The 19,752-nt window shown below is 36.2% G+C and overlaps 2 protein-coding genes across 3 annotated transcripts in view; both read right to left on the bottom strand.

The window, feature by feature from the left end:
- Positions 1 to 812: 812 nt before the first annotated feature.
- On the bottom strand, positions 813 to 9,159 carry LOC115450322. Of its 2 annotated transcripts, XM_030178314.2 has the most exons (5): positions 9,077 to 9,159; positions 3,147 to 3,539; positions 2,509 to 2,733; positions 1,867 to 2,068; positions 813 to 1,042 (listed from the first exon to the last, which is right to left on the bottom strand). In XM_030178314.2, exons 1-5 carry the CDS (start codon positions 9,135 to 9,137, stop codon positions 913 to 915), a joined length of 1,011 nt encoding a protein of 336 aa, XP_030034174.2. In that variant the 5' UTR covers positions 9,138 to 9,159; the 3' UTR covers positions 813 to 912. The 2 variants fall into 2 exon arrangements, with proteins under 2 accessions (XP_030034174.2, XP_037297166.1); XM_037441269.1 differs by lacking the exons at positions 813 to 1,042; positions 1,867 to 2,068; positions 2,509 to 2,733; positions 3,147 to 3,539 and adding exons at positions 7,025 to 7,897; positions 8,508 to 8,627 and having other exon boundaries at positions 9,077 to 9,156.
- Positions 9,160 to 9,410: 251 nt separating this feature from the next.
- Positions 9,411 to 19,752, bottom strand: part of LOC115450323 — a 30,100-nt gene continuing 19,758 nt past the window's right edge. Inside the window, exons 9-14 of the mRNA XM_030178315.2 lie at positions 18,025 to 18,183; positions 15,385 to 15,546; positions 14,908 to 14,949; positions 12,792 to 12,948; positions 12,337 to 12,483; positions 9,411 to 11,508 (exon numbers count right to left, since the gene is read on the bottom strand). Coding sequence (XP_030034175.2) covers positions 11,372 to 11,508; positions 12,337 to 12,483; positions 12,792 to 12,948; positions 14,908 to 14,949; positions 15,385 to 15,546; positions 18,025 to 18,183 — 804 coding nt within the window. The 3' untranslated portion in view covers positions 9,411 to 11,371. The remainder of the gene's footprint in view (positions 11,509 to 12,336; positions 12,484 to 12,791; positions 12,949 to 14,907; positions 14,950 to 15,384; positions 15,547 to 18,024; positions 18,184 to 19,752) is intronic.

Below are 19,752 nucleotides of genomic sequence, written 5' to 3' on the forward strand. Positions count from 1 at the left end.
ATTTACCGCGCTAAACGGAGACAGCCGCGTCCAGTTCTGACAGACCGATAGCACTCTGGCTATTCATCGTAAAAACGAGTTCTTGAAACTCTTACGTTCCACAAGACCGCAGTCTCGTCCTTTTCGCCAGGGACATAGCCACTTTCCCCGTCCCCCCGACCCTTATAGTTCCGGCCCGCGTGACGAATACGGTAATGGTTAGATTGTTAGTTCGCTACAACTACGCGCATCCGTAATCTTTGATGTCTCATCCTCCAGTGACCGTCCTGAGACGAGGTTCGTAGCCCTTCGGGTTGCCCTCAGTATGGCCACTTAATTTTCAAGGGTTGCGAGCGCCTTTTGACAAGCACTCACTCGAAAGTCCGGTATGTTTGTATATACCTTTGTCAGGACAACAAACGTAGACCACATTAAAAAACAAAATGTCAAGCAAGTCACCTCGATTTGATGCGCGATATAATGCCTTAAGTCTTTGTCAAAAGATAGTCACTTTATTTTTGACGTAGACCAGCACGTTTAAATCAGATCCAACCGCATGATGTGTGAAATGTTTGTGGTAAACTTTGACCAAAGGTTATTTGAGTTGATAGATATTATATTTTTCCATGACGTGACACTTTCTTGTTGTAAATTAGTATTTACTGTATTTATCTTATCTTACCGTAATTATAACAACTTATCTTACAAATAGACAGGGGTTAATTGGGGTAATGATGTGGTTTTACAGAAAATTTGAAATTTTTTTTTTACATTTGATTTCTAAATTATTTTGTTTGGAGTAAATTTTAATAGGAAACAAATTAGGACCAATGAACGATTTCAAGAACTTTATTGGCATAGTACATCAATTAAGGTCCGAATTGGCCACCATTCCGTCTTGTGTAGTAGTCTTTTGGGTCTAAGTTCCAACGTCTATAAACCATAATGAATTAAATACATGCGTTGATCTTCAAGGGCTTTTGACTGCGAGTAGTTAAGACAAGTTTTTTGGGTACATCGTAGTGTCTTATCGTCTTGACAATAACAATTGTTGCAGTCCATTCTAGAAGAAATGTTAGGTTAGTTTATGTGGATGCAGTGCTGGTAGAATGTCTGTATTTGCCTAGTGCAGTGGTTCCTAACCTTTTCAATATTGTTACCCCTGTGATCTGTGGAAAACTAATTTTGGCCCACCTTCAACATACAAACATCTTTATTAATTATATATTGCACAACAGCCTTTCAATTTTAACATCAGCTCTGTTACTTTTTCATATTTTACGACCCTTTACTTAGTTTCTTTGTTACCGCTGTGAAATAGCTGAATTACCCCTGCGGGGGTAATTACCCCCCGGTTAGAAACCCGGGGCCTAGAGTGACCACCGTACAACACTCTTGGATTCCACTCCGCTTATCAGCAGAGGCAATGGAGATACTTTACCAAGTCAGTAGAAAAAATAAAAGATTGGGCCCTAAATCATTTAGAGCATAATGTGGTGGAAGCAAACTGCAATTCTTCCTATACCTTAGGGCCAAACCACAAAACCAGGGTAAGTAGCGACCAGCGGTTCAAGCAGAATGGCGGCGCTATCCGCACTGCTCTGTCTCAAGCATCCTCCCTTTTCCCCCGTCTATCTATCTCGCTCACACGTCACTTCTGACAAAACCGCTCGGATTTCGTGGCTTCGACTATACAGTATGTAATACAAAAGCTTATATACTGTTAATATATTTTTAAGCGACTGCAAAGGTTATATTTTTGCGTTTTGTTTTTATTGTTTGTGGCACATTTAGTTTTTCAACGATTTGCAGGACGTACCCTTTGTCATGTTGCGCCTCTGCCTACCCCTACGGTGATAAAAGGTATCAATTTGTGTCATGTCATACCTATAAACCCCTCCAGGCATACAAGTTTCCTTAAACATGTCAAGTGTCAGCTTTGGCTTCCCGTTGTTCCAATTTAATAGTTGTTTATCATAGTCCGAAATACAACCGGCCACTTCGCTGCACTTCACTCTATTTTTAATACAAACACATTGTACGCAGTTTTTAACAGTTTTGTTGTAAGTCTGTGGATCGCAATGTCCTCCTTAAACATAATTAATTGTAATTTAATAGCAGTGTAAATGAGAAATCTTTAATTGGAGTGATGTAAGGAAAAGACAGCGAAATATACTCATAAGCTATTGTTTCTTCATCAAACTTGTCTTCGTAGAAAGGATTATCATGAAATGTAATCAGACGAACTAAATCACTCCAGTCATTTACGGTGCAGAAACTGTAAACTAATTAGCTGCTGAAGAGTTCAATAATTTCATTAAAGAAAAAGTCAGTTTCGTAGACATAATATGAAAATTTTGACAGCTAGCTAATATTTTGCTCAGATATTTTGGTTCGTACGTCTAGTTTGACAGTTTAATGCGTCAAGGAGACTTCTAACAGTTAAGTCCAACAGCAATATTTAGTAAAATATTTATGCTTGAAACTGATGATAATAACAAATTTATTTTCCGATATTAAAATATTTACTTGATTTTTCATCAGCATCAATCCTGTGCATGTCATCATAGCTCAGGCAGATGTATTCGTCGCAGATCAAGTCATGACTGGCAAGGCACACGCAGCCATTGCAGTCGACTCTATAAGACATGCCGGGCTCGCATCTGACCTGCCTATGTTGCAATTCTGGAAAATTCACCACTTCTCCGGACTTGAATGGGGGACGAATATCTTTTAGGTAACGGATTCTGAAACCTGAAAATAAGGCAATATCTAAAACCATCTTGTATGACAATCCAATGACAGTGTAATCTAGCGAATGAAGATTCAAGTGAGGAGATTGGGGCTTAATAATTAGATTACTGGGCAATCGCAGTTTCGCGAAGTAGGAATTTTGACAAACATTCCTGAACTATAATCCTTATGCACGGTTTTTGATTGGTTGAGACTAAAAGTCAGGGTGGTAACTATCATCTTAATATACGAATAGATAGATAACTCTTTATTGAACACCACTTAACTTAAGAAAAAGAAATGTAACAACAGCCTGACTTATGGCGTAGATACTATTCTCTATGTGATATGGCTTTATATTACATAAATAATCTCAAACCCAAAATACACACCTACTGGTTTCTCTATGTCAGTATTTAGAATATAAAACTCACCTTTCTCTTTACAAGCATTTTTCTTCTTCGTGCACACGCCTTTCTTATTATCTTGGCAGAAACATTTCTGGCAACCTTTTTTATATATTTTTCCAGGTACACACGTATCCGGTAGAGTCGGAATTTCCATTAACTTATTCTTTTTTTTTGCTAGTTTTGCTTCTTTCTCCCCTTTTTTATTTGCTGTATTGTTTTTCCAAGCCATTGCTATGTTCTCAGTATTTTTCCTTCTACCTTCTATCGGTCGTTTATTAGTGAGGCATAGGACTTTGGTACACATTAAATTGCCATCATTCTTGCAAAAGCAAGTGTTGCAATCTATTTTGTATTTTTGGCCGGGCACGCACTTCTGTTCTTTAATCTCAGCAATTCGAGCAATATTAGTCAGGTTTGCTGTAATTACGTATAGCTTATGTTATGGAATAAAAGACATGGACAGCATAAAGGGTGGATATTTGAGTAGAGGGAAAAATGGCGGATATGTTAACTGCTGTAAAAAGACCTTAGCAAGAGACTTGCTACGTACTTGTGAATGTACAGTCACAAAAGATGCTGAACTTACTGATATCGAAATATTCTTTATCTAAAATGAAGAAAACGATTTAAGTTTGTTTTATTGTATAAAAAATATTGTTGGTAAGGATACAAAGGTTTAAATGAGAGTTGAAATTTGGAATTTGATCAGCATTTTTTGTTTTTGACTGTACACAGTAGAATTAGAGGCCCGCCCCTAACCCGTCTGCGACCCCCAATGGTGAGTAATAGTCGCCTATTATGACAGGCAGAGGAACTCCAAACGCCTCCAATCTACAGAGCGGAAAACGCCGTCAGTCGGCTACTCGGTGTTTCGCTTCTGAGGGCGACTACTGACACGGCTCTTCTGGGGGCGGCAGAGAACGTTGCGTTACCAAGCTCTTGGCATTCTCCTTCTATAAGAAGACCACCTGCCAGAAGTGAGCCACCGTATAGACACCTTAATCTATTTAAATTACCTATTTAAACAACAGTCTATTTTATGACATCAGTGTTGTTGGAACGATCATATTTATTACGGGTTAGAAATAATAATACAAATATTTCATTGAGGAGTTTATGGACAAGTCAATAGAAGACAAAAAACGTGTTTAGAACACGAGGAAATTAATGAAACGATAAGGGAGGTGAAAGGTTAAATTGAAGATAAATGACAACAGAACCTCTTTAATAAAAAATGTAGATAAGAGCAAAGCAAGTCAGTTTCCTCATTATCACGTGAACGCGACTTACAATGTACTCCTTATCTGACATTTCTCGTTAAGCATTGACGTAACAACAGTTTTAGTCCATTGAAAAGTTACATTTGGGGTTGCGTTTTTTAGAGGACGCAATTTTATTTTTTTGAAGTGTAGGGGGGGTCAGTCTAAAGCTAAAACCAAGTTTGTGGGGTCGCCACCCTTGTCCCACGGCCGCCATCTTGAAAATAGGGGTTGAAATGGTTTTACGATGTATCTCTTAAACTATTTATCTGACAAAAAAAATGTATAAACACTTTTTGTTGCAAATTAAATTCTCTACAACTTTAGTTTAGTAACTTTGTCGTAGAACTATAAATAAAAAAGATATAAGCGAAAATGTTAAGAAATTCAATGTTAAGCAATGTCCATTGCAACGTCATCAGAACGTGTGTTTATAAGGTTCATAATACTTTTTTTTGTACTCATTAATACCCAAATACCCAAGGGACCATTAGGGAACAAAAGAACATCTGCCTGCTATTATTATTATTATTTCTAACCTCTCTTATTGTAAGAATAGCTGATAATATTGTGTTGAAGTTGTCCTAAGTAGAAGTTTATTAGCATTTTGACTTTTAAAAGTCTTTTAAAAGTCAAAATGCTAATAAAAAAAAAGTAGTTTTCACTAAAGTTAAAATCGTGTCTAAAATCATTCGAAATCGTCTGCAGAATTAAAAACAGAATAAAATACATTCGCACGTACAGAAATATGTAGCACAACTAAAAGATATAAGTTGAACAACAACTTCAACACAACATTATCAGCTATTCTTACAATAAGAGAGGTTAGAAATAATAATAATAATAGCAGGCAGATGTTCTTTTGTTCCCTAATTGTCCCTTGGGTATTTGGGTATTAATGAGTACAAAAAAGAGTATTATGAACCTTATAAACACACGTTCTGATGACGTTGCAATGAACATTGCTTAACATTGAATTTCTTAACATTTTCGCTTATAAGTTTTTTATTTATAGTTCTACGACAAAAGTTACTAAACTAAAGTTGTAGAGAATTTAATTTGCAACAAAAAGTGTTTATACATTTTTTTTGTCAGATAAATAGTTTAAGAGATACATCGTAAAAACCATTTCAACCCCTATTTTCAAGATGGCGGCCGTGGGACAAGGGTGGCGACCCCACAAACTTGGTTTTAGCTTTAGACTGACCCCCCCTACACTTCAAAAAAATAAAATTGCGTCCTCTAAAAAACGCAAGGTAAGGCCTAAAAAATGTAACATTTCAATGGACTATTTAGCGTCTAGTTTATTGGTCTCTGGTTTAGCGGTTTAGCATGACGGGGAAAATTGCCGCGGTCATTATATATGTACTAAATACTAGATCTGGCGTTCCGTACAGTCACTGTGTTCGACTCAACTGTACTGTAATCCGTACACCTGACTTTAGTATGATTTCAACATTGACAACGTGCGGTTTTGTACGGCGTGACACTCATAATATAAGAACTCGAGTTTAAGTGTAAACCATGTGTATAAAATATTTGACTAAAATACGTAAAATTATTTGTTATACAAGTGAATAAATAAGTTATAACAGTTTTGATTGCCAATTTAGTTCAAATTTGAACAAATAGTTTATATGGACGTTCGTGTCTATAGAATATACGTCAATTGCCACGATCCTCCGGCTTTAGGTGGCAAAGATTTTTGTGTATTGGGACCTAAAAAAAGGTCCCTGGAAAAAACTTATTTATTTACGGTTTAGGTACGCCACTGATGATAAGTTTTATATCTAGTAATTACACAGACTACAATGGCCTTGGAACCGGACCAAAATAGTGCTTGACAACAGCAATGGTCATTACTGTGGTCCCTACCTAGACACACATATACGAGAGACCTGCCACCTAGCGGATATTGTATAAAACACTTGTTCTTTCCGCGTGATATAGTTTACATAATATATACAGTGTTGCCAACTTCGTGGATTTACCACTAAAACTGGTGGTTTAATCCCCCATTTCAGCGGAAAAAATATTGGTTTTAGTGGCTGGTGGTTTTAGTAGATTATTTTACAAGGTTTCGTGGAGGAAAATTCACTAAAACATACTCATTTTGTCACACAATACAGCTAAAATAGTTGTGTGAAAGTGAGAGTTACTAAACGAAATATTTTTTCATATGGGCACTGAAAAATGGCCTCGCTGCACCTGATGGTAAGTGGAGGTGGGTTCAATAGAATGTCGACTGACGAAAAATGATTACCCCTCGACAATCGACACAATTATGCCGGCCTGTTGGAACCGGATATACACAGGTTGATCCCGGAACGCGACACACTTACGTGGGCCACTATGGCGGGTTTTAACACCTTGTGTACGGTGGTCGCTATCCGGGTGACTATAAAATATATCCTACCACTGGCAAAAAATAATACAATTGCATCCCAAAAAGAGGTCTTCAGAATCGACGGATGATCTCACTTTTAGTGGTTTCAACAATCATTTCGTGGATTTGACAAAAAACAGCTAGCCAGAAAATATATTCCAACATTAACAATATTTGGTGTCTTTTGTTATTTAAAATTGAATCTAGACGTCCTCCAATTATCTCACTAATGTCATGCATACCATTTATACAAGCCATTGTTTGAAATACATTTTTATATAATTTACCATAACATATTATTCAAGTTTTGCATAGAAACAGTGAAATAATTTTAACATTCACTCAACGTTTTCCAGAAGTCTTCAATGCCCCGCGGAAAGCACGAAGGTCCAAAATAAAATCTTCTAAGCAAATCATATTTGTGCATGTTGGCGACCCGTCATCAGCACACACACAAATATTACATTTATATTTGTACTTCCTCCCTGGTTTGCATTTTTCGTCGGGACTTTTCAGTTCTGGTAGAGCTTTGACGCTATTTTTACTTCTACCGATTTCTTTAGCTTTGCAAACGTGATTCGTGCATTCCAATCTTTTTTTCTTACAGACACAAATATTACAGTCTATCGTGAATGTCATGTTTTGATTACACCTGTAATTATCTTTAAATGACCTTCTCCACGGCTGATCTGCGTAGACTAATTTCTCCAATTTTCTATCCTCTACTGTTTGAACTTCTTTCTCGTTTATGGCGAAGCACAGTTTATCTATAAAGTAATTGACTTCACTGCAAGCACATAGCTCATTACCAAAACGTTCTATATCACCTGCTGTGCAAGTTGCTGCTTTGTTTTTACTCGCACAAGGTCTATTTGTGCAAGAAGACGGTTTGAAAACCCCAGTGGATTCGCAACGGCATATGTTGCAGTCTATCAGATATAACATGAAAGGGGTGCAGCCGATATTCGTCCTCAATATTTGTTTGGTAAGAGTGTTTTTTGTTTGGATCCGTCGGAAGCGGTTCCTGCAGTTAGATGAACGCCAGTCTCCCGTTGTACTGCAACTGCATATCATTGATTTTTCTATGTATGTTAGCGAAGGTTCACATTCTTTGTCCAAATCCGTCGTTTCTGGAACGAGTAGTTATAGTAATATCATACTGTTTCGTATGAGTAGGAATTCGGACCGTAGTCAATAATCAAAAGACCTTTATGCAGAAAACAGAAAAAATGTCCGGGATTGTCATCCTATCGATAAATCTATTGCTAAGATATGTCATTCGCATACATAATGTTAGCGTTTACGATTATAAAAAAGGCATCTTGATTATGGCCCCCATTAATTCCAAACTACTAATACAAAGCTATTCACGAAATAATTTTATTAAATCGTATTTTTTCACTGCTAAGTACTTATTTGAATTTGAATTCTGCGGAATTTTAACAATAGTTTGTCAATGCAAACCTAAATAAATATCATTAGCATGCAGTTAGATTACAAAACAGACCTCATTATTTTTTAATATTGAAATTTCGACATCTGTTTAAAAACATCTTTAACTTGGTTCAAAGGTCTATTGCTGTATGTCTTCATGGAAGATAGACGTAGAGGTACAAATACCATCAGTTAAGATGAAACCTCAGTTCTCTCAGCCGCAAATTTTTCGATAGATGGCGTTGAACAAGAGACCAGAGAGAAATAATAAATTAGAATGTTGATATAGATTACGCATTTTCTTACCAGTTTCGTTATTGTCACACTTCTTGTGCCAGCAATGGTACACGCCCTGTGTCGAGCACACACATTCATGACACGGTCCGTGAACTGCAGCCGTTGGCACACACATTCTGCGAGGTTTGACTGGCACCGGAATTGTTATAAAAAAATTGTTTTGTTTTCTTACACGTTTAGATGGATTTTGTTTGAATTTTCAGTAAATTTCTATTTGATTTTGTCATCACTATATGTTTTTTCTATCTATATTGCATTCTTATTTAAGTATTTTCATCCTGCTCTGAGTGCTTTTTGATTTACTGTGTTAATAAAACCTTTTTGATTTTTAAACTTTTTGGCCCGAGTTTAAATTTGGAAGGGCTAGCTTATAGAATATGGAAGTTAGGCCACGAGCGGTAAAAATGGCCAGTGTCAAAATTGCCACCTAAATGTATATGACAATGTGTACTCGTATGTTGCGTTCGTGCATGGGCTGCAATTTTGCTTTAATTTTAATTTTACGTCACAACAGCCTGTTCCTACTTATGCTAATGATAATATACACAAATAGCCAAATTATTGTTTATAATACTTACACAACAGCGCATCAGCTATTGATATCCACAAGAGAAAAAATAGAAAAAATCTTGACAACATATTCCCAGATATCAAAACGGCAAACTAAATTAAAGTCATACTTTTACTGCTCATTATATTTTACGACGTATTGTTGATCGTAAATGAGTTTAATGAATTTTAGAAAATTAATTTCTTTTATTTCTTAGTTGTTGCACTTTGAATGTGTATTAATATTTCGCAAAGATATTTCTGTATATCAAGGAAGAAAGAGTGTAAAGGAAATGAATTAGACTGTCATTAATTATAATCACTGCTTTTTTTACTTATTATAGGGTAAATAAAACGCACATATCATTCTTCTTTATCGTTTATTTGTTTCTTAATATCTCAAAACTTAAGTATATTTACGTATTATTCTAATACATGAGGCACGCTAACTATTAAGCAATTAAACCGTTATTACTCGACTTGTTCTAAGGAGTTACAAAAATATTAAAGACAAAACTCAAACCTTAAGAACTTCATGTTCATTTGAATTGTAAAATTTAAAAAAATATAAGGACGCAAATAGATTGCATTCTAAATTCAAATAATTCGATCACTATGTTTTAACGCCATCTAGTAACAGCTTATTTATACTGTATTGTTTATATTTATTGATTTTAAAAATAGTTGTAATTCCTTCCAGTCGAGATATTTACTAACTAAATAAATTCATAAGCTGATCAGCTTAGAAAATAGATGAATTCAGTGGTGAATTGTTTTTAAAAACAATTCTTCACTGATTTTTGTAAAAAAAAAGAGTGTAGCCATTTGCGATGGGTATTCGATAAAAAAATACTTTTAAAAATGCTATTATTCTGTAACAACATACAGATTTCACGTAGTTTTAATAGGTTATCTTTAAAAAACGCTTATTTAGATTTTTATATAAAATCTTTAATTTGAAATGTATATTGCCACAGATAATAATATTTTATTAACCCGTCCGACACCAGGCCACACACAAATGAAAAATATTAGGTTCCTCAAAATGACGTACAAATTAGCATCTAAAACAAATACACATAAAATTAAAAATACCTCACCATGCTCACACTATGTATTATCAAAATTATTAAAAGAACAAGCATTAAGATTCAAATATCACTATTTTAATTTCAGATCGCATACATACTATTTATTCGCTTGCTTTACGATAAAAGAATATTTATAGAGATATTATGGACCTTTTGCTTTGAGTTAAACATTATGTATTGGATTTTGCACGCTGCAGCTAACGACAATTATGTTCAATTTGCTTTTAAGTCAACGTCAGTTGTATAACAATGATATAATAGTAGCAAAACTAAATTTATTCTCAAGGACATAGAATTCAAACTTCGAAGTATTATTATACGGCTAAATTAAGAAGCGACTGGTTGCTTACTATAATTTAAGAATCCGTAACATCTCTATTTAACAGAATTAAGCCTGACATTCAAAACACCGCGTATGAAAATCCCGAAAGATCTAATGAGTATTTCACATAACAAAATCGTTCGAGTAACGTACAAAATAAAAAACTAAGTATAATTAGTCACAAATACTTAATGAAAATGTTACTAGGAATCGAGTTCCTCATTCGATATGAATCGAATTAATACAATCGATTGTTGTAATAAATATAGTGTTATCGATTAGGATTTTATGTAGGCAGCTGCTGTGGATGACCGTTATTGTCCTGATGCGAAATAACAATACAATATGTTGCAATACAGTTCTATCAATGATAATGTTTATTATTATATTACTTAATATTCAAAATAATTCGTTTGATACTATAGCACATAAGGCTGTTTTGCTAAATAATTAGCATATTTTCCCTAATCTTTCTCTGTGATTTTACCCTTTTCAACAGAACCTGCAGTTTTAAGAAATGGATAATATACTATTACGTTACTTAATAGGATAATTATCGATGTGAAGTATTTGTGTATTTTGAGAATAAGTACATATTTCAGAACATCTAAATAGACGCTAATTGTCGAATATAATATAAAGCGGCCAAATACAATAGTCGAAGTTGTAAATAAATGGTAGATAAAAAAGTGCATTAATTGCCTGTGTTATCCATTAACTGGCAGTACTAAGAAACAGACTTATTATCATAGCATTTCCCCGTATTTAGCTACGTAACGTTTGAGAATACAGCGCTTTAAACCTTCATTATAAAATAGAGAATAAAAGAAATGTTTTTCAAATGCTTTAAAAAATTATCGAATTGTTTGTTCGCATCAAGATACGTTGTTTATTGCTATGTGTAGTGTTCTCTATATGTCGACTGCGATGTCCTTGTCGCAGAGACGCAGCGTGCAGAATACACTCCGCCCGTCAGCTGAACAAGTGCAATCGTTGCATTTCTGTGCGAACTGTTCGCCCGGATTACATCTGAATCCTTCGTCCTGCTCTGTTATGAAATAGGTAAAAAAGTTATATCATGTTCATTGGAAAAACATTTTACGACAGCTAACGCCATCTAGTAGTGGTGTAAGTAAAATAAAATATTCCCGCGCATGCCAAAAGTTTATAACACGCAGCCGCAGTTGGCGCGGGTGTAAAATTTAAATACTGCAAATCTTCTACAATAAATGACTTCATTACTTTTTTAATCATTGAAAAAAAAATCACATACAATACGAAATAATTACAGTTGTGTTAATGAAATAGTTCAATTGCATAATTTTTATATTCATTTAGATTTCATGTCCAATGATAACATTACCAGCCCTGTATTAAATACCAACTTGCAGCTAGACATGCCACGCAGGCCTTCTCATCTTCAGGGTCTTTAATCCACAATCCTATCCTAGGGAAGGGGGCTTCACATACCTTCGAAATTCTTACGTAGAATACTCAGGCAGCTTTCCTCACGATGATTTCCATCGTCGTTATCGATTAGGTATACTTAATTTATTTATTTTCGAAAAGTCAAATGTGCTTTGTAGGAATTAGTAAAACTTGTAGCAAATATGTGCAGCTTTTTAGGCGTATTTGCAGAACCTTGAAATTCCTGTCTATTGAAAGAGCTAAGCTATTCTGCTCTTTGGTATGCAGTTACCCCCTTAACCAATGCAAGATCTTTGTGACCAGTTCTGAGACGATTGCTTACGTAGGTTAAGTTTTTTCTTTGTTCATTGCAAAAATAAGCCTCTGAGGGTAGCTGCGTAACAACTCATAGTACGTTCACTATAAAAAACTAAAAATATTGATAAAGTGACGAGGAACGCTTACCTACCAGGCGCGGGGCGTTCGGTGGCGCCCTCTAGCGTGCACCGGTTCATGGTGCAGATGGCGTGCTGCCCCTCGTCCGCGCACCGGCACACGTTGCACTCACGGTCGAACACGCTGCCCGGCACGCACTTCATTTCCTCCTTTCCAGTTTCTGGAATAATAATCACACTGGTTAAGGTGGGTGTCTTCGCACCGCGCGCTCAGGTTGTTCATGTCCTGTCTAGCAACACCAGCGCGCCACTTCTGGCATCCGTAGCCATCCTGCGTGGGCGCTTCCGTATCACCAATTGGTCTTCAGGAACGACAGCAACGCTTAACCATCGGGAATACAGACACTTAAATACCATACTAATAAGTAATTCAGTTAGCTGGCGTAACTAATAGCTACTGTTTATGAGTAGTGGTGCTTGTTAGACGAGCCACTTGCTCGTTTCATAAAGAAAACCTGAGTGATCAAACCTCTCTTGGTCCTACTGCTGAACGCGTCTCCATTGTGATTGTTCATGGCGCTGCAGTCCATGCGAGTGCAGGAGAAGTTCTGTCCCTCGTTGTCGCAAAGGCACTTGTTGCAATCCATTCGGAACTCCTGGCCCGGCTGGCACTGCTTTGGCACTTCCTGGAGGTATGGGAAGGAAAGGCGATTTGTTTAATAGATCGCTAGCACTTCTGAGTATCAATCTTCTCTCTATCGTCAAGCAATTTGCGAGTATCTTTAGATTTAGACTGTGGGTTCGAAGGCGACAAAAAGGTGGTGTTTATTTATGTATTAGGTTTTCCAACAGACTTAACACTATAAATACAAAAAATACATGTAAGCCCAATGATGTAATGCTTTAATATAAGCCTAAGTAAGGAAAACTTAATATATATAAGTATATAATTGAATTTAAAAGTGATTTCAAGCGCAGCAAAAAGAAAACAAACATATCATCCGTAATATAATTTGGAGGCGTTCACGTAATAAGCTAAAACTTATACTTAGTCTGGCCATAAATACTGTTACACTTAATTATAAAAAAATATTACATTTGAATTTCGAATCTGTCATTTTTATACGATTGTTCATTGTGTTTTCTCATTTTGGCGCCAATACATTGTAAAATATTTTGCGATATTAAAATGGTGTGGGGTGATAAAGAGAACCGAATCGCTGTGATAGCATTACACAAAGTAGGTATGGAGCCAAATGCAATTTTTAAAACTCTCCATACACTTGGTATTAGTAAAATGTTTGTGTACCGGGCTATTAATAGGTACAATGAGACCTCCTCTGTTTGTGACAGAAAAAGATCTGGCCGTCCACGTAGTGTTCGTACGAAAAAGGTGGTCAAAGCAGTAAGGGAAAGAATTCGAAGAAATCCTGTCCGAAAGCAAAAGATTTTATCTCGGGAAATGAAGATAGCACCTAGAACCATGTCGCGTATTTTAAAAGATGACTTAGGACTTGCAGCCTATAAGAGACGCACTGGCCATTTCTTAACTGATAATTTAAAGAAGAATAGGGTGGTAAAATCGAAACAACTACTGAAGCGGTACGCAAAGGGAGGTCACAGAAAAATTTTGTTTACGGATGAGAAAATTTTTACAATTGAGCAACATTTTAACAAACAAAATGACCGTATTTATGCTCAAAGCTCTAAGGAAGCTTCCCAATTAGTCGACAGAGTGCAACCAGTGGACATTATCCGACTTCAGTGATGGTTTGGTGGGGTGTTAGCTATGAAGGAGTGACTGAGCCATATTTTTGTGAAAAAGGTATCAAAACATCGGCACAAGTGTATCAAGATACCATTCTTGAGAAGGTAGTTAAGCCCCTTAACATCACCATGTTCAATAACCAAGTATGGTCCTTCCAGCAAGACTCGGCGCCGGGTCATAAAGCTCGGTCCACGCAGTCTTGGTTGGAATCGAACGTTTCGGACTTCATCAGAGCTGAAGACTGGCCGTCGTCTAGTCCCGATCTTAATCCGCTGGATTATGATTTGTGGTCAGTTTTAGAGAGTACAGCTTGCTCTAAACGCCATGATAATTTGGAGTCCCTAAAACAATCTATACGATTGGCAGTGAAGAATTTTCCCATGGAAAGAGTGCGTGCTTCTATTGATAACTGGCCTCATCGTTTAAAGGACTGTATTGCAGCCAATGGAGACCACTTCGAATAAGCTTTTTTATATTTTTAATTGTTTTATATTTATGTATTAAACTGACACACTGTAAAAGTAATAAATGTTATTTGCAGTTAACAATTTTCTTTTTTCTTTATTACAATATTTATGGCAAGACTAGGTATACAAAGAAAAAAACTCACATAAAGCTAAAAATGGTGTTAAAATGATTAATTACGAAATGATCTAAGAATTAAGAGCACAATGCTGTCTCGTTGTCGTGTACCTATCTATTGCAATTGAAAGTAGATCTGGATGGTATTTGGTATTATTGTTATAGTATGTACCATTAGGTTAGAGAAAAGCATGTTTCGCTGTCACGTTGTTTAAAAAAAGGACTGGGTTTTGGAAGGAAACATAAGTCGGTACGTATTTAAAAAAAAAAAAAACTAGTAATGGAATGTTTTTACCTGGAAAGCACGAATTTTCCTGGACAACGCCGCCTGGGTTACCTATTAAAAAATATAAGTTAAAATTCATTTGTTTAAATTTTAATAACCCACACCAGAAGTTAATTACTTCTATGGATATTTTGGAATGGATCAAGGTAACTTATGAAGTAAGGTCACATACACAAAAATATATCAAATAATATGAGCAAAAAGGTTTAGTATAATTAAAAAAAAAATACACCCAATACCGTAGAACCTTTATTGTTAATCGTATCACATCTTAGACTTAATTACTTACTATTAAAATAATGAGAAAGTTCTAGGATACATCAAGAAATAAGTTAATAAGGAATCAGAAGTCTAGACTGGAGGTAATAAATAATATATTGCGAGCCGCTACCAACCAAACGCAAGAGAGAACTGTAGAAGACAAATAGGTAACTGAAACAGTAAATAAAACCCCAGAACCATCCACCGAAACTCTCAAACTAGGACCTTTTGACCATCCTGGTCATCATCAGGGATGGTGCACACTCTCCTGGTGCAGTAGAAGCTGGTGCCGTCCTCATTGCACCAGCAAGTGTTGCAATCCTTGATAAACATCCTGTTGGCTACGCATATCACCGCTTTAGTGGTGTTCACAGCTGAACGGCCCATCTAAAGAAACAATTTATATATAGACGTACCTAAGACCAAGTCATGGGTGTGACAAAAAAAACTTCCGCGTCTTTATTATTTCAAATTTAATAATTTTGGTGGTTTTAATAATGTCAACTCATATGATATTGGATTTTTCTGCTCATTATCAACTGAGAATCAGTGATTTGTGTCATATTTTCGCATGTTGTTAACACCAAGTAGATTGCTCACTTTTTTTAATTAAACATAATGTAATTATTTTACTCTGGTAAAATCATTTTCGTGAATCTAAAAAAAAGGTGATGGGCTCGCCCCCTATCACATCATGAGACAGAACACACATGGCGAAAAGTGGGTACACTAGTTGCAGCTCTGCTAAGGGTAAAAGGGTGTGAGTGTATTAAAAAATTATAATAGCTGTAGGGTGCCTCAACATTCGACCAGACTTAATTCTAGGTCACGGATTCTACGACTCTGGGGCGGGTAGGGGAGAAATTGCCTGAACCCTGGATTTTGTTGGCCTTCATACAGCTATATCTTTTATTATTACTCTTACCCCCTTATTCATAGACGTTATTTCTCTAAGAACGAAGCATTTCTGTGATAACAAGTCTGTTTTTCAGTGCTGACGGCATGGCAGCCTTCGCAGTGTGTAAACATAGGGCCGTTGTGATTGGCTATTATTGACATACAACTTGAATCCAGGTGGCTGTCGGATAAACAAATGTGAACAAACAGCAAGCTGTCAGATAAACAAAGCTAAGAAATGGACTTGTTATCACAGCAATGCTCCGTCCTTGGATAAATAACTTTTATGTATATGGAGGTTAGGCTTCTGATTTTCTTAAGTATAGACGTGATTCCTACAAATATATTGTTACTAGTATTTGAATCCGTTTGAGGAACAAAGTAAAATACAGTGATTGTAATGTTTATCCCTAAGAAGCTCAGTGATGACCGCTAGATTGGTCAAATTAGAAACTACTAAGAACTTCCTTGACCAATAATTAAATACGACAATGTTTGATGAAGACGGTTTAGGCATAACCCTTGCTGTATTACGTTTTTTATTGCTGAAATTCTAAATTGACTGCCTCGGTGGCGTAGTTGTATTGCATGTCCGGTACAATAGCGCTCTGAGGTCCTGGGTTCGAATCCCGGGTCGGGCAAAGTGATATTTGGGTTTTTCTGCTCAGTATCAGCCCGGAGTCTGGAATTTGTGCCCGATATGGCGATAGGCTCGCCCCCTATCACATCATGGGACGGAACACACTTGGCGAAAAGTGGGTGCCCTAGTTGCGCCTCTACATACCCCTTCGGGGATAAATGCGTGATGTTATGTATGTAAATTCTAAATTAAGAAAAGCCCAACAAATATGTAATGTTTATTATAATTTATTTGTAATGGTATAATTCCAACTACTAATTTTTATAATGGACTCTGTTGCCAGATATTGGACTGCCGGCACTAGATCAATTCTTCCATTCAAGGATTCCAGCTATCCCGCATCTGACACTCCCATCATAGGTACTACGGGGCTCATATCCTGTAAACAAAAATCTGTAATAATAAAATATAACACATTTTTTTTATAAAGATGTGCATGACATTTCATTGGAGGCCAATTTCAATAAACGATCTCAATATTAACTATCGATCCGGTCCTTAGGATAAACCAATCAAAATAAGCCATTTGTAAGCATGTCAAAATACTTTATTCTGATTGGTCCATTTTCGCGAAATTCAAAAATGGATTGGAATTGTTTATTCAAATCGGCAGTAACACGTTCTAATTTAGCAATCAGTGAGATTTGTGACTTCTCTTGATATTTTACACATTTGTTTGGCGTAAACAGTAGTTTGTACCAAATGTTGGGTCCAACGTCAAATTCGCCATGACAGAGTCTAAATTTTAACTACTATTATAAATACAAAAGTATGTGAAAATATTTGAATGTTTGTTCGAGGTAAACCCAGAAACACTTGAAAGGATTAATATGAAACTTGGCAGACGGGTTGAGCATGCCCTGGATTACCACGTAGGCTTCTTTACTCCCGTGAAAATAATGAATTTATTTAATCATACTTTTAAATTTATGGATTATGAATCAATACAGTATTTTAGGCGATTTTGTAGCGGAAAAGGCTTCTCACGCGGGTGAAGCCGTGAGCAACACCAGATTAATTAAAAAGGATTATTCACTGAAGTACTTAACATTGGGTCCATTGTAGTATGTAAGTCACGCTAAAATAGAAAAAAAAAATGGTAACATAACAAATAAAAAAGTACTAAGTGGCATTATTATAGAGGTCATGTTAAAGATTTCATGTCTTTGATGAACTCATAAAAGTTGCAGGAGGTCGCTGGATGCGGGCCGCTTCCAATAGGTCGATCTAAAAATCTTTGGGAGAGGCCCATGTTCAGCAGTGGATATCCTGTGGTTTATGACGATTATAAAGGTAAATTTAACCTAAAAAATACAAAAATTACAAACCCTGAACTCGTGGAAAACCTCGACGTCCCTCGGTAAGGGGCATATTTTGAGGGTGCAGGCGAAATCCGTGCCCTGATTGTTACACTGGCAAGCGTTGCAAGCCACATAGAATATTGTGTTAGGTTGGCACACGGAATTTCTTTCTACATGATCAGGACCCTAGAATAGACAAGGATTTATTTTAGGCGACGCGCAGACACTTACATCTTCCAGAGAAACATAACAGGACTATAAAATTCACAGGCTGGAACTGTCAGTATCAAAACTGACTGGTTGTTTGTGCCTTAACCTGGTTGAACTTGCCTACATATCAGCAGCAATATTGTAAGTTTAGTTTATGACCATGATATTGCGCGTTTTTTCTTAATATTATATTAATTTACTCTATGTGGTTTACAATGAAGTTTACATTCTTTCTTTCTATACATGAACGGCTAAGTCCCGACTACACCTGATGGTAAGTTGAGTGGTGTCCAATAGAAAGTCGACTGACGAGACATGATTACCCCTCGGCAGTCGACATAATTATGCCGGCCTGTTGGAACCGGATATACACAGACTGATCCCGGAACGCGACACACTTACGTAGGCCACTATGGTTTTAACACCTCGTGAACGGTGGTCACTATCCGATTAGATCCGATTAGTCACTTTAATCTTAACTGTCACTTTCTCGAGCCAACTAGACTAACTACAACTTCGGCCACGTGTATTGATAATGTTATCTCAAATTTTAAAATTGACTATAAAGAATTATTAACCGGTGTTCGCTCAGACCATACTTGTCAAATGGTCAAACTTAATTGTGTAAAACAAAGAAGTAAAAACATTATTAAATTTAGACCACTATCCCTACGTAATTTGCAGAAATTTAGCACAAAACTTAATTCCGTGCTGCCTATGCTGACTTGCGACTCGGACAACCCAAATAATATGTTTGAAACATTATTAAATAGTGTGACAAATGTATTCAATAAAACATGTAGTGTAAAATCAGTAACACTAAAAAAATAAAATATCTTTCAGTGCTTGGGCAACCAAAGGTATTAGGCGTAGTAGAGATGTTCTATACGAATTATATGACAGAAGGTCCTTTACACCTGATGTCAAATTTACTAATTATGTAAGAACATACTCTAAAATTTTTAAAAGTGTATGTAGGTATGCCAAAGCTGCTTATATTAGTAGAAATATAAAAAAATCGGATAATAAAATTAAAACAACTTGGAGAATAATTAATACTGAAACTGGCAAAACTAAGTGTAATGACAAGATTGTATTAAACATTAATGACGAACTAGTTTCAGACAATAATTCTGTGGCTAATTACTTCGAAAAGTTTTTCAATAACATACCATTTGAGACGACAAAATGTCTGCCATCCTCACCAGAGGCAGCTGAGTCATTCTTAAAACAATATTTAGATTTATCAATTCCAAATTTCGAATTTGAATGTGTTACTCATTATGATGTTATAAAAGTATTCAGGAGCTTAAACATGAAGAGTACTGAAGATCTTTGGGGTTTGTCTGTTAAAGCGTTGCAGTCAGTGATAGTTAGCATCGCCCCAATCCTTTCTGATATTTTTAATTGCTGCATAAGAGACGGCATATTCCCTGATCTTATGAAGATAAGTAAAGTAGTACCAATTTTTAAAACTGGTTGCTCCAACACCCCCCTCCAATTATAGGCCTATTTCTATTTTACCAGCTTTAAGTAAAATATTCG

The sequence above is a fragment of the Manduca sexta genome, chromosome 4 (assembly GCF_014839805.1).
Source record: "Manduca sexta isolate Smith_Timp_Sample1 chromosome 4, JHU_Msex_v1.0, whole genome shotgun sequence".
In the NCBI taxonomy this organism is placed as follows: domain Eukaryota; kingdom Metazoa; phylum Arthropoda; class Insecta; order Lepidoptera; family Sphingidae; genus Manduca; species Manduca sexta.

What these genes read in the sequence shown, in the direction of transcription:
- LOC115450322 (XM_030178314.2), bottom strand. Translation starts at nt 9,137, where the DNA reads ATGTTGTCAAGATTTTTTCTATTTTTTCTCTTGTGGATATCAATAGCT. An exon ending in AATAGCTGATGCGCTGTTGT is followed by an intron (nt 3,540 to 9,076) that starts GTAAGTATTATA and finishes ACGTAATTACAG; the next exon opens with CAAACCTGACTAATATTGCT. An exon ending in ATGCCTGGAGGGGTTTATAG is followed by an intron (nt 1,043 to 1,866) that starts GTATGACATGAC and finishes CATTTCTTCTAG; the next exon opens with AATGGACTGCAACAATTGTT.